Source organism: Lethenteron reissneri, chromosome 30 (assembly GCF_015708825.2).
Source record: "Lethenteron reissneri isolate LAM-NWPU_2019-01 chromosome 30, ASM1570882v1, whole genome shotgun sequence".
Taxonomy (NCBI): domain Eukaryota; kingdom Metazoa; phylum Chordata; class Hyperoartia; order Petromyzontiformes; family Petromyzontidae; genus Lethenteron; species Lethenteron reissneri.
The window spans coordinates 11,546,194-11,561,236 of NC_083808.1; the positions used below are offsets into that span (position 1 = coordinate 11,546,194).

At 43.6% G+C, this 15,043-nt stretch overlaps 1 protein-coding gene across 1 annotated transcript in view; it reads right to left on the bottom strand.

Moving 5' to 3' along the window:
• LOC133349529 (dynein axonemal heavy chain 3-like) overlaps positions 1-15,043 on the bottom strand; it is a 622,240-nt gene that overhangs the window by 24,014 nt on the left and 583,183 nt on the right. Inside the window, 4 exon segments of the mRNA XM_061563065.1 lie at positions 2,116-2,409; positions 7,306-7,382; positions 9,482-9,659; positions 12,218-12,343. Coding sequence (XP_061419049.1) covers positions 2,116-2,409; positions 7,306-7,382; positions 9,482-9,659; positions 12,218-12,343 — 675 coding nt within the window.

The window sequence follows — 15,043 nt, forward strand, 5'->3', positions numbered from 1 at the left end:
CTGTGTGCAGAGTTGCTGAGTGCAGGATAAGTGAGGTGCAGAACAGATCAGAGCGGGGAGAAGGTGAGTGTATGTGACCGTACAGATAGTTATAGGAGTGCCTACAACTGGCGCAAGAACAGGTGAAATAAAGTGTAAGCAGGTGACTTGTTACAACGTGTCGGTGTGAGTAATTTTTGAAGACACTACATTAGTACCTGGTGCGGTGTGTGAACATCAGCAATGGGGAGACAAAGTTGGCCGAGTGTGGTGTTGGCCACCCATCCTCTCGTAAGCCGTGCTGGCCTTCATAGGAGCTCACTAATAGCACTTGCCCTCATAGTCTCTTGAAGGCTATTTGGTGGATATTTGTCTAAACTAAAAAGAATAAACTATTTTAATATTACCAGCTAAGGACCACTGAGCGATAGCTCTTTGAAAGAAGCTACCTGGCCACAAATGATATCCCAACGAAGTGGCTTATCACGCGGACTTTTATCGCAACCAAATACTCTAAAACGCATGTTTCTGACTGAATGTGGAGGGACAAACTGGAGGACCAGTAGAAAAATCCACGCAACCACGAGGAGAGAGACATGCAAACTCCAAATATACAGGCATCAGGGTCAGGATCGAACTCACAATCTCCCGTATACCAGGCGAGGTTAGTTAACACCTCGCCACCGCAGCATCCCTAATTCTTTGCGCAGCCATTGGTGACCAGGCTGTCTCGAGAACCCAGTTTTTTTTTTATCACAGGCAGCTGACAGGACTCAAACTCAGGATCGCAGCGACACCAGAGCTTAGTGCTCCAACATCGGTACCACTGCATGTTGCCAGCGCACCACCACAACAATTACATTTAACATCTTCAACACCCCTGGTTTGGCAACGTGACGAACCTGAGGGCACTCAACTCGATGCTGATTGTGCAAAGTAATTGCAAAGTGTACCTATGATCAAATGTGTAAGAGGCAGTGCCCATCTCTGCTGGTGGCCCAAAGTCAGTGGTGGGAATTCCCCATGGATATGGTGGAGATGAGGCTCCCCATGAACAGCCAATCTTCATCGCCCACGAATGTTTACTTTGTACCAGATACGCAAGATTTTCCATGTGCACGTGTGAACAACAATTGTGTTTGTAAATCCAAGGTATGGAAATGTGGCAAACGACGAACACCTAATATGAGCATAGTGACTGCCATGGCAGCCGTGTACAGGCACAAACCAAATTACTCACCACTGACAAAAGAGGACTCCCTCAAAGCAGAACCATATAAATCAAGATAATTCCTTAACGAAATAGGCCATGTTCTGAAGAAGGGCCCTCGAGGCGTCATGGTTTGTGCCTGTAGTAAAAACCATTTGATGAATCAGTCACTTGACCCTGAGTGTTTACCTATATTGACCCTAATCTTTGGGTCTTTCGGAAAAGCCACGTAGATTGAAAAAATAATAAAAATAATAACACGACGTTTAGATCGCAACACAAGCAATCGTCTTCAGGTGACCTATTATGGTACTCGTTGACTATAGGGAACAAATTTAAAGACCAAAACAGCAATTTTAAAAAATGACAAACGAAAACACGGGCTGCAGCAAAAACGCTGCATGGACCGCACTTTCCAGACTGCGGTTCCATCGCATGGAACGTTCGTTACACCGCACAACAAGAGCTCTACCACTTGAAGCGCGGCTTGACGACGCAATTAACATCCACACCGCGGTGAAAAAACACCGGGCATTGGAAACGCCTTCAGCACAATTTCGTAATTTTTAAACGACTCTTCACATTGCATCGTGTTGTTTTTTTGCTTTAGCCAGGCTTGCTTTGGAACACCACAGTGGCGAGATGTCAACTACCTCGCCTGGTATGCAGGAGGTCGTGGGTTCGATCCCGACCCTGACGCCTGTCAATTTGGAGTTTGCGTATTCTCCCTGTGGTCACGTGGATTTTCCTCTGGGTACTCCAGTTTTTCCCTCCACATTTAGAAACGTACATTTAGAGTATTTGGCTGCTATACATTTCCATGTAATAGGCGACTTTGTTGAGCGGTCATTTGTTGCCATGTCGCTGCTGAAAAAAAGCTCAAAAGCTCAGTGGGTAAAATAAAAATTGTTTATAGTTAGAATTACCGTGGGCTTGTTGCATCCATTGAAGAAGGCAGGATCGGAGATGGGGTCATTGAGGAAAGAGCGCAGGAGGTTGGCCCGGAGGCCTATGGGCGACTCGTTGGTCATCTTCACGCCGTTCTCCAGCACGGAGACGGGGAAGCGCGTGCTCGGGTAGCTGGTGAGCCACAGCCGAAACTCGCTTCGGGTTCGGTCCGGATCCAGGAGCCGATCCTCGCAGATGCGCTCCAGCTCTGATAGCCAACTTACGGCCAGGTGGCAGTTCTGCAGGACCACCCAGGTGCCCTCGCTTGCTGCCTGCACACCACAAACCACAGCACACAGTGAGCTTCATTCGCAATTGATGAGAGAGTCATTCATTCTGCTCGTGCCTTCGGCAAGGTGTTTACGGTTTCATAACTTAAAAAATAATATTAACAATGCTGGTGGCTATTGAGTCATGCCAAGGAAATCGATAAACACCTGTCCAGAACTTACTCATGGTTCAACCCTGAGATAGCAATTCCTAATACCTTGCATAGAGCTGCCTGTATATATGTTAGTTCTCTCAGCTGGGCCAGGCTAAAGGTAAGGTAATGGCCTGCAACTACTTGCTCATGTACACCACCATCATAGTCAAAAGCCGTTATCAATCCACCGCTGGATGAAGGCCACCGCACATCGTCATCATCCCTCACACTTAAGAGTATTTGGCTACTATAAATTCCCACGTGATAAGCTACTTTGTTGTGCTCTCATTTCTGGCCAGGTTTCTTCTGAAAAAGAGTGATTTAGCTCAGTGGGCCTTACCTGATAAAACACCAAAAATAGTTCAGTAGTTTAGTTTCTCACTATCTTGCGACACAATATTCCATCTCGCTGCTGCACAAGAGCTGAGCTCAGAGCTCCACCTCTGGTAGTCATCCTCTCAGGCATGCTCCCTCATTCGGCTCCACTTGAGGAACGTGAAATTTACAGCCTTGGTTCACGACTGCCAATCGGGCATCGAACTGCGGCCGCTCTCATTTGTTGAGCATGAAGGCACTTACACTTGACCGCCGCTACGAGGGAAAAGGGTGGGCATTTGACAATTGCCTCATCCTTTCGTTAGCCATCCCTTTTGGTCAAACGGATTGCGCAATCGTAACGCAGTACATCGACAGGGAAGCGCGGAGAAGTGCATGCTGGCCAGAAATGATATCCCAACGAAGTGGCTTATCACGTGGACATTTATCGCAACCAAATACTCTAAACGCATGTTTCTAAATGTGGAGGAACCAACTGGAGGACCCGGAGAAAAATCCAGGGACAGGAAAAAGAATACATGGAAAGGGACAAATGCAAATTAGAGGCATCGTTGACTGTTCCTAAAAGAGAGTGGACTTGGGCAGGATGTGTTGCGAAAAGGGATGAGGGATGATGGCCGGTGGTCGAGACTAATGATTGAGTGGCAGTCAAACGAGGGAACACGCCCAAGAGGACGGCCACAGCAGAGATGGCACAATGAGATCAGCTATCGCGCAGGAGTTGAATCAATCGTTGCAATCCGGAAACCACGAGGCATGGTGATGACTCGCAAAGGCCTTTATCCAGCAATAGATAGAGCACAGATGATAACCTCTCTGTTTAACCGTGGCGGTTTCTCTGCACTGTGAACTGTGCATGACTCCACAGGCAAAGTCTGTACATAATGGGCAAACGTGTGAAAGTCGTATCGCCTCGCAAGAGGCTAGAACTGGATCACAGTCCACAGTGGAGAAATTCCTCAACGGATGGTGTGGTTTCTTTTTCAGGGGGTTGATAATCTCCTGGTGCTTTGCAGGCTGGAGAAGCTAACAACATGGCTGCGTTGGCCAGGACTCACCTGCCAGCGCAATGACAACAACGACGATCATGATGATGTTGGTGAGAGAGATAATGTTGATGATGATGACAACATGAGTACCAGATTCGTGGGAAACAACAGAGGCCATTGGATGGCTTAGCAACCTTGATATAGACATTTAACGTTACTTCCTTCACCAACCCGTATTAAAGAATAATGTAAGTACCAATTATGATGATAATGAAGATTATAAATGTGAACAACGGTTATGTTAATCAGTGATAATGGTCATTATTAATGAGAATAATGATCATGATGACTGATGATGATGGTGGTGATGGTAGCGGAGGCATGCCTCAGACCATAGAAATCCCTCTGCCTCACCCTTCACCCCTTATCCCAATCAAAATCCGTCAATGATGTGAACAGAAACCTTTGCTTTTGTTGTGAAAAAAACCCCTAAAACTAACATTTAAAGCGAGAAAGAAGAAGAATGCAGATGCAACAAACGGAATGCTTAAGCAAATACTCAGTAAACATCATAAGAATACAAATAGAGTTAAATGCGTGGAGGTTCGTGGATAATGTGATGAGGAAACAGGGCAGGCATATTTTTTGCTCTGCAAAGAGCAGCTTATCTGCTAAGAGCTATGCAAACGTATGCGTTTGCAGGTTCCTGCACATGATGTAAATTTGCTATTTAATGGAATTTCAAATGAGATTCTGTGTCTCGGAAGGATTGTCATGCCAAAGTTGGAAATAAAAAGGCTGTGCCTTGTTGATGCTTTCCCATAGTCCGCTATAGGATCATTGGCTTATTCATTTTATACAATGCAAGAGTTTGTCGTTGGCAAATGGTTGCCATTGATTGTCAAGCACGTTATCTGATTTTCTTATCGAACTGGCCAGTAATTATATTGTGCAGGCCACTTCTAAATTAGCTGTATCAAAACGTGTATCTATCCTACTAATTAAACAAAAACTGCAATAATTGTTGGTTCATCGATGCCCAAATGGAGGAGTCTTTAGCCACGAGAGATGCCTGGGCTACAATCTCAACAACAACAACAACACTTGAATTGTGCCAATAGACGTACGGCTCAATGCCGGAGGATTCTGCTACAGAAATGTGAACTCCACGCTTCAATATAGCCCCACATGGCCACTAGAGTTCCCATGGATGTTGCGATGGGAAAATCGGAGTGCCTGTGGTTTGTCATCACTACGACCGCAAATATTGAATCGGTATACACCAGGTGTAGTGTCTCCTTGGGTAAAGGACTCGAAGGATGAAGCTGGTTTGGCATGGAAGCATATGGCGAAGTAATTTTTTTGGAATCACTTTGTTTTTAAACGCCAGAACCATTTCATTACGCTCAGACACAAACTACAATTATGGTGCATATCACATCTTATTAAATTTGCATCCAGTCCAGCGTATATATGACTGCAATGACAAAAATGACAACTATTTAAAATAACTCTTTACTTTATAATTACACTCTATCTAATTACATCTCGTTTGCAATGAAAGCAATGTGCACTCGATTAAATAAAGCAGTGCTTGAATACATTCGCTGGCTGGTCGTGTGGATCTGTGGATGTGCAGCATTCATTGCAACGGTGGTGATGTGGCCTAGCGGCAGAGTTTCACAGTTCTACACCAACAATATCTGCTTCATGGTGGACGTGAGAGATCACGTGACGTCATTCATTTGCAACAGTTAGGCCATCGTGTGCCAGCGTTACGGTCCAATTTTGAAAAGTTATCTGGGAAAATTACTTGGTTGGAATATATACATCGACTCATCGCCGCCTTCTGTGAACACTTGGCAGGACCCTTCTGAAATCACAAGAGCCTGCGAGCCTTTCCCAGATAAACAAGCGTAATAATATCATTAATTAGAAAATATACGTAGGCTTCCACAACCAATATTATGATTCATTGTTGGGTTAAGTAGTCGTGTAAACGTGTGTGTTGTAAACCCCCATCATGATTCAAGGGACACTTGCATTAATTGGCTGTGTCGGGTGGAAGAGGGTTTATGACACTCATTTTAATTAACCAACCGAACCAAATAATTAATATGTAAATAAAAAATAACGAATTAATGTCCTCCACAACTCATCAGCTTCACCTGAGCATAGTCATCATGTCATGGCTTGGCTTCGCGAACGAAGATCTAGACCTGAGCATAGTAGGTGCGTAACAATTATACCCCCCCACCTCACCTTACAACTCAATGAATCTTGGCTATTCAGGGCCACAAATTCGTTCAAGAATTGATTATGTTCTCAACAACGTGGTGACCGAAGCGGTCACCAAGCTCTGGAGACATCACATTAACCCGTTACATACAGCAAATATGAAGAGGAAATAACTTTTTTTCCACGTGAGATTTGATGCATTGCCATGAGCATAAGAATCACTATTCATTGTGCAATCGATGCGTTTTCAAAGACTTTGATTATACCATAGGAGGATATTTTGTTTTAACAGGTAAGGCCCACTGAGCTATGTAGCTGTTTTTCAGAAGCGACCTGGCCACAAATTATAGCTCAACGAAGTGACTTATCAAGTGTAAATGTATAGCAGCCAAATACTCTAAACGCGTGTTTCTAAATGTGGAGGGAAAAACCGGAGGACCCGGAGAAAAATCCACGTGACCACAGGGAGAGAGAACACGCAAAACTCCAAATACGTAGGCGTCAGGGTCAGGATAAAACCCACAACCTCCTTCATACCAGACGAGGGAATTAACATCTCGCCACCGCGAGATATGGAGTGAAAGCTGAGCTAATGTTAACGCGCTTCAACATTCATCCGGTTAGGCTGAAGAAGCAAAGCAATTCGCATATTTTCCCATGACGTGACAACCTGGTTTGGATTGGCTTTATCTGGTGGTGGATGGTTACAGTAAAAAAGAAACATTGACATTATACTTCCACGACATAACCCAAAATAAACTAATTATGGATTATATATGGAGCAATACAATAATTTAATGCAATGGATCTTACACCTCCGATTAGCACGGTTGGCCATGTACGATGGGAAAGAAGTTCAACATACAGTACATTCATACATGCAGGGGAGAGAGGGAGGAGCTTTGCATGTATCATTGCAGCGCCAACTGGGCATGCTGCCAACACGTTTGTTTGAATACTAAATCATGGGCAGATAGTGTTTTTAAAAATACAATTTCTAAAACTTTACAAATATTGTTTGGAAAGAACACACCAGAATAGAACAACATTGTAATATAGCACGCGCATAATTTACCGTGATCACCGCGTTACAATACAAACGTCTGTATTGGTGCCATTGCTAGCAATGGTGTTCAAAAACACAAAGGTAAAACAAAGGTTATATAAGAATGCGTGCGTACCTTTTCAATCATACGAACTGCGATGGGTCCCTGGCCTTGGCCCAGAGATATCGTTTCGATTTTGGAGCCTCCCATACCTGCAAGGGCATGCAACTGGCAAGTGATCGATCATTTTAATAATGTCAAGTGTACAAACTATGGTTTGTTACTCCTTTTAGAATTCACATGCCTATTCGTATGCTTCTTCAATTAAAGATGTAAAATTAAATGTGTTATTTTGAATTATAGCCAAATGTAGGTCGGTGTGTGGGTCGGTCTGGTAGGTAGGTGCGTGGGTTTGGTTAGTGGGCAGACTTGATCTTGAATGTAGAAAAAGCAATTTGAGAAAAAAAAACTGTCCCAAATGGGAAGCTTTGTGAAAATACAAGTTTAAATATTTCTGCAAGTGTACACATGGCATAGTCAGTAAAAAAACTGATCAACTAGCAATAAGTATACGTGGTATATGGGCACAAAAAAGCATAAATTAAAATGTCTTTTAATCTTCGTGCAGATTTCGTGCGTGGTTACAAATTAGCGGCATTGTATTCTAAAAAGACGAGTTTCTGACTTAAACATAAAATTATAGATAATAATAATAATCTGGTGGTCTATCAAGACACTACAATTCACCAGCGAGTCCTTATATATATTTATATATGTGCGGGGAAAAAACTGCTATTATATAAAACCCAGCTGTGTTTAGTTGGTATTAATATGGCAGGAGAAAACGCCTCTTTGCTTTCTAAAATGGCTTATGGAAAAGACAATTTCAGTATAATGTCCATTCAGCAGTATAAATGGGTTCACCATATTTTTGTTATGTTCGATCAGTAGGTCAAACGTCTGGTCAGTGTGGAAGAGTAGGCCAAATTACCCTCTCGAGAGACTCCTTGGAGCTCCCTCTGTTGGGAGGCCCTTCCGCCAGCAGTGACATGAGCAAGCAATTGCAGGCTGCACCTTTACCTATGCGTTAGTAGTTGCCGGTAAATATATATATGAGATATCAAAAGCATTTCTGTAATATATTTTCAGGGTCTCTAACAGTATTGCACTACGTCTAACCCATGCTGTCAATAGCATCCTCAATTGTACTTTAATGTATTCTCCCTACGCTTTGAAGCTCAGAACCCAGGTGGGATGCACAGTTTGAGGCAGCAGAACAAAATTGTTTGAGCGAGGCAGGCATCGCGAGGAGGGTGGGGAGGCAGGGTCGTGTTATACCGCACACCGCCTCCCCTGCACACTCTTGCATGCTGGCCTCACCACTACAGCTCCCGTCCGTCGCACGAACATTACGGCGCACCCATAGTCTCCACAAGGTTGGTCATTATTTGTGCATTGCCCATTAAGGAAATAATAGTTGATTATGTTCAAGCCACACTAAGCTATAGGCTCATCTGTATTCAGGCACTGGTAAGAAAATCACTGCATGTGTGCGAACACCCCCTCAAACTGACGGGAATGGCTATTAACTGACAAAACTTTAGTGGCAATATATTACCACAAATTCCTTTGCACAATGCTGCCACAGTGTAGTGATCGGCGCAATGGGCCTTTCAACCCACGGGTCGCCGGTTCAATTCCGTCTCCGTGAGGCAGTTGAAATAATGGAGCGAGTTTCTTGAACCCCTCCGCCGCCCCCGTCCACCCAGCGGTGTAACTGGGTATGCCAAAGGCGATCGGCGTGTAGACGGGCACGGTGTGGGTACTGCCACATCTTCCGCCTGGCCATGTGTGGAAGGGCAGCCTAAGATGCCTTCTAGAAGGGCTCCATGGAGCTCCTTCTGGTGGTGGCCCTTCCGCCAGCAGTAGCATTGGAAAGTAATCGCAGGGATGAAACTTGATCATTTTCCTCTATATTGCTTTGTGTTTGGCATGCAAGAGGGCTAAACTGCCCAGCAGCGACACTCCCTGGTGCCAAACTCCCACCCCGGGGGGTACTGCCACATATTCCACCAGGCCAGTGTGAAAGAGCAGACCAAGATGCTTGTAGAAAGGCTCCATAGAGCTGTATCTAGTGGCGGCCATTCCGCCAGCAGTGGAGTTAGCAAATTTATCGCAGGGCCTGCACCTTTTTCGTTTGCCTCTATATCGCTTTGAGTTTGGCATATAAGAGCGCTAAAACTGCTCACAACTCCCACACCGGGCCCCCCCCCCCCCCCCTCCATGTGCGTGCTCTGTGAGAGTGCGAGACCTCGCTCGTCGGCAAAGTGCATGAGCAGCGCCATCGGATCGGCGCCGGGTGACAGCACGAAGACGAGTGGGGTGACGTGGCTCGAGTCCCTGTAGCTGTGGGCCAGGTCGAAGGGCGGTGGCTCAATGTACCGCTCGCCCATCTCCTCAGCGATGTACTGCTGCACGGCCGGGATCACCTGCATGACACGCGTGTTTAACTTGACGTGCCGGTTGTTGTTGCTGTTGTCCTCTCTCTCTCAATTCTTATTCCAATTCTGCGATGGGTTTTGGGTCGAGGGACAAAGAGGTGCCCATTTGGAAATCTCGCAGCTTAGCAGTGCACCACCCTGTGTCGGAGACGAGAACACAACTCTGCAGGGTTGATGTCAGAAACACAGGGTGGTCCGTTTGTAGATACCTCACTATTTGGAGGGATGCACCTGATGCACAAATGGAAACGTAAAAACCTTTCAGCAATGCGCGACTGTCAGGGCCGTATTATCCAATAGGGCACAGTGCCTACCGTGCATTTTGTTTTGTTTGTATGCATGATACAAATATGTGACCAAGATATTATCTTGAATAAATATATTCATATGGCTGCTCGTTGCAAATTTATTTGCAGCAGTAACAAGTCGTTGACTCGTTGCAAGTGAGGCATATTATACTTAAAATAACAGACAAATCGTTAAGCTTAAACGAAAGTAAAGCAACATGGCGCTCTCAATGAGTCATCCTGTCAGACCATTGCATTTGTTATCAATGAAAATGAACGGCATCCTTTTAAAGCTGCGCCATCCGATATAATCAGAGCAAAACATAGTTGAAGGAATGTTCGCTAAAGCTATTTTTAGGCTTACCTTGTTTTTTTCCCAATAACTTCGAATTAAATCTGCTTATCTTGTGGCACATGGCGCGCTCCCATCGAATTAGGGCGCAGACTGAATAATGAACGTGTCAATAACGACATCTGTCCAGTGGCTGGACGCAGTAAGCGTGAAACAAGCGGAGTAACAGCGGCGTTAGCAGTAACACGGGGCAGCAGCAGTACCAACTGTGGAAAGTGATCACTGAAGGCCTACGAAACAGAAGTGCCTGGGGCCTACAAGAACCTTAATCCGGCCATGGCGACTGTGGTCATCCAGAACAGGCCGTACAACATACACGAAGGTGACATCACAGCAATACAACTCTGCTACTCCTGACGCAGTTATCTAGCTTGACCACATGAATGTGAAATTGTAGCTGTGGCTCTGCGTCTATATAAGAAAGAGGATACAGAGGGAATTCTAAGAGAAAACTATATTTCATTTCAAAGTCTCCCACCAATCTCAACACAATTATTATATCTTTTCACACTCTCCTCTGTAAAAGATGGGGCCATCGCTTGCACAATATTCCATCACTTTTTGGGGGGAAAAATGAAGAGGGTTAAATGAAATGTGGGGCAGCTGTAAATGCATCACACTCTACGACTGATGTCACTTCAATAGCTCTCTTTATTCGCACTGGGGGCTCATCTAGGAAGAATGTTCAATGTCAATCAGACCAACATTATGAATTCTCAGAGCTGGAATGATTCAAAAGTAATTTCTGAATCAATTTTAGCGTGAGGTGCTGAATTATGCAGTAATTGGTGATCAGTCTGAGTTCTTGAATTTTCTGTAATTGAGAAGTTGGTTCAATCAAGGGTAGTGACTTGAATTTGAGTCCAGGCTGTCAGAGGAGTGGCTCCGTGCTCTAACAAAATAATTAGACCCCTGAGCCAGCAATCCCTGAGGTGGGTGACATCAACATCAGGTGTACTTATCAGTTCGAAATAAATTAGTTTTTGCTCTAGAAGTAAAAGTGCATAGCTCCAGTGGCTTCCTAATATCGGAAAGCAAGAGCATTCCAGACGGCCGCAGATGCGAATCTAAAAGTGAGCAATGCAGCGGCCGTCTTTGTTTCGATGGCCAGCCAAAAGCCGCTGCGAGGATGAAAGGGTCATGTCATTGACTCAGTAATATAATGTGCTTTGAAGAAGCGCAGTTGCCAGAAACATCACATATTATATACTTTTCCTCTTAAAGGCAGTGTTATTGACGAGTTTTTTAGTTTTGTGGTTATTTGCGCTTGTGCACCATTGCCAATGCAACATCACCAAGTAATGCTTGCTATATTTAGGCTAATTGAGCAACAATAACAAAAACAACTACGCAAACTAGACTGGAACATGATCAACAATATAAATAAAAGGGTAAAATCGAGACAAATAAATATATGGAGTCTTGAATCACAGCACGACCCTTCAACTTTATCATTGAATGAATCGATGTTGCTGATGCCAGGGAAGGGTGCACGTGGTTACATCCCTGCACTTTGCCGTAAAGCTATTACAACTAAACTATGAAACTATTTTCATTTTACCAGGTGAAGCCCACTGAGCTATACAGATATTTTTCAGAAGCGACCTGGCCACAAATGATCGCCCAATTAATTAGCCTATCACGTGGAAATTAATAGCAGCCAAATACTCTGAACGCATATTTCTAAATGTGGAGAGAAAACCCGGAGGGCCTGGAAAAAATCCAGGTTATCCCGGGAAGAACATGCAAACTCTAAATATACAGGTGTCAGGATCGAACCCACAACCTCTTGTATACCAGGTGAGGTTGACATCTAACCACCGTCACACCCCAACATTGCTCAACCAGGATGATTGCTGTTGGCTGTGTGACTGCAGAAAAATGTCCATTGCGTTTTATCACCGTGCCTTGTCTGGTCGGATGCAGCGGAGGATGAGGAGCCGTTGGAAGCGAGTCAAACGCGAGCCCCAGGGCTCCGGTAGGTGGGCCTCATGGGGGGCAGGCGAGTTGGTAATGGTCTTCCACTCATCCAGCTGCACCGACAGAGGACGGAAACACACCACACACACCAAGTTGCAGCAGTTGGAAATAGCCTTCCATTCATCCAGCTGCACCAGTAGAAGAAGCAATGCCCGCCACATGGGAAAAGGATGGGCCCTTTGTGCAAGAATTTGTCATCATTGCTTCATCAGTTTTATATATATATACTTGTATATAATTCACTGGTTCGTAAATGCCAGCCCTGGCTATTGTATGTCTTCTGCCGCTTCAAGCAACAAGCCCTCCGTCGAAGAAATAAATGTCAGCATTCAAGGTTGGGCAAAAATGTTCGTTTCAATGTAAAATGAATGTGCATTGGATGTGGTCGTTGATTGAAATGTATGCACATCTGAACAACAGGGTAAAAAGACTCTTGTTTTGGACAACTTTTAATAAATTATTGTATATGTTGAGCAATACTGTAGGCCTTAATCATGACCACCCGTATCAGGAACAGCTGATACGGGTGGTCATTAAAGTTTAAACTTTAATGAACAAATTATAGTTAATTCAACTTCAGTTACTTTACACTGTTAATTAAGGTTGGGTTAATGACATGTCCCTTATTGCTGCCCAAAACTTGGGACCCACTGCTATATGTCCATTACGTTTTTTAGTTAAGTAACACAATGTGCTCGCTAAACATTCTCTGAAAGTTGATCAGGCAACCATATACAAATATTGCATCAATATTTATAGTTCTCATAAATAATTGTATTATTATTATTGATTGTTCACCCAGGAAAGCCTCGCCAAGTCTTAAGACACCTTGCTCAGGAGGATCCTGCCAAGTGTTCACAGTAGGGGGGTGATGCTACTGTGTGTAACCCGAATTGAGTAATTTTTAGGTTATTCTTTAGCCTTGGAATATTAGCCAATTACCAGCAGCTAAACCCATAGGCCAGAAGCTACATAATCAGGTATAATACGTTGTAAAATGTTATTCATTGGCCCTGATAAATTACAAGACATTTTAATCATGAATGCATTACTTTAGAATAAACTGTGAATGTCATTTTCTTGGTTCTTTTGGTAAAGTCACGTAGAAGGGAAGTAATAAAATAATACAACTAAATATATTATTATATTATATTATTATTATATTATGTTTATAATTTTATTACTTCCCTTCAACGTGACTTTACCGAAAGAACCAAGAAGATGAATCCCCGCAGTCACGAAAGGTTTTAAATCGAAATGTGAATCTCATTGTTTGTTACCCGTGATGTCGTGGTACCTACTTCAGGAGGCCTGATCATCAGCTGGCATGGTTCATCTAAATTCCTCAGTTCTCACTGTGAGGCTTAGATATTTTCCCCCTGATGGTGTGCAGTGTATTTCCGAACAAAATGTCATGACTTTTGCTATATGTGGTTGTGAAGATTACTCTTCAACATGCCGGTGAGCTGAAACAATAATAATTGGCCCGTGAAAACGCATGCACGCCCGATAACTAATTTGTTTTGGCTGTGTGCGATAGTGGCGGATTTCACAACATATATTTGGTCACATCATTACATGGCCAAACCCAAAAAACGATTATGAATCACCATTTGCATTGGTTTTTTTTAGCTATTGGGAGGAAATCTGAGACCCCAGAGGAAACCCATGCAGAAGAGGGGGAGAACATATACACCCTAGATAGAGCGGTGCCCCCAGTTGGAAATCGAACCCAGGCCCTTCTTGTCGTGAGGAACAAATGTTACCAATGTGCTATCCTCTTCTTGGTTCTTTCGGTAAAGTCACGTAGAAGGGAAGTAATAAAATAATAAAAATAAAACATAATAAAATAAAATAATTCTCACGACGTTTCGGCTACAACGCAAGCAGCCGTCTTCACCTGAAGACGGCTGCTTCACCTGAAGACGGCTGCTTGCGTTGTAGCCGAAACGTCGTGAGAATTATTTTATTTTATTATGTTTTATTTTTATTATTTTATTACTTCAGGTGAAGACGGCTGCTTGCGTTGTAGCCGAAACGTCGTGAGAATTATTTTATTTTATTATGTTTTATTTTTATTATTTTATTACTTCCCTTCTACGTGACTTTACCGAAAGAACCAAGAAGATGAATCCCTGCAGTCACGAAAGCTTTAAATCGAAATGTGCCACCCTGTCGCCCCAAATCACCTTCATGGTTACCATGTCCATGAATTACTATACACAGAAGATGCACATGATACAATAATCTTGACTTTAGTCGGGAGAAAGGCATTGTTAATTCAGAGTGGTCTTTGCAGCACTTTGAAGCTAATGTATGCATGTTAGATATTATTTGACACCGTACGTCGCCAACCTTGTTTCGATTGCTGTATACCACGTACATTTTGTGCATCAAGCAGGAGAACATAACTGCAAGACTATTAAAACTGGCATGGAATCAAATTAGTTCCATCTCAGACACTTTCATTAGTCGCAGCACGTGAACACCTATACTACCGTAGGTTCCAGAGGCAGTACAAGATTGTATATATACAGCATACACATCTCACGAGTGTCACACAACGTGTTGTGTAGGCACAGGAAGAAAGCCAGGTTACGCTAAATTATGCATAGTTTTAACAACTTATATGCATTTCGATTTAAAGCTTTCGTGACTGCAGGGATTCATCTTCTTGTTTCTTTAGGTAAAGTCACGTAGAAGGGAAATAATTTTACATATATATACGCTGCCAAGCCTGGTGGTGTTCATTC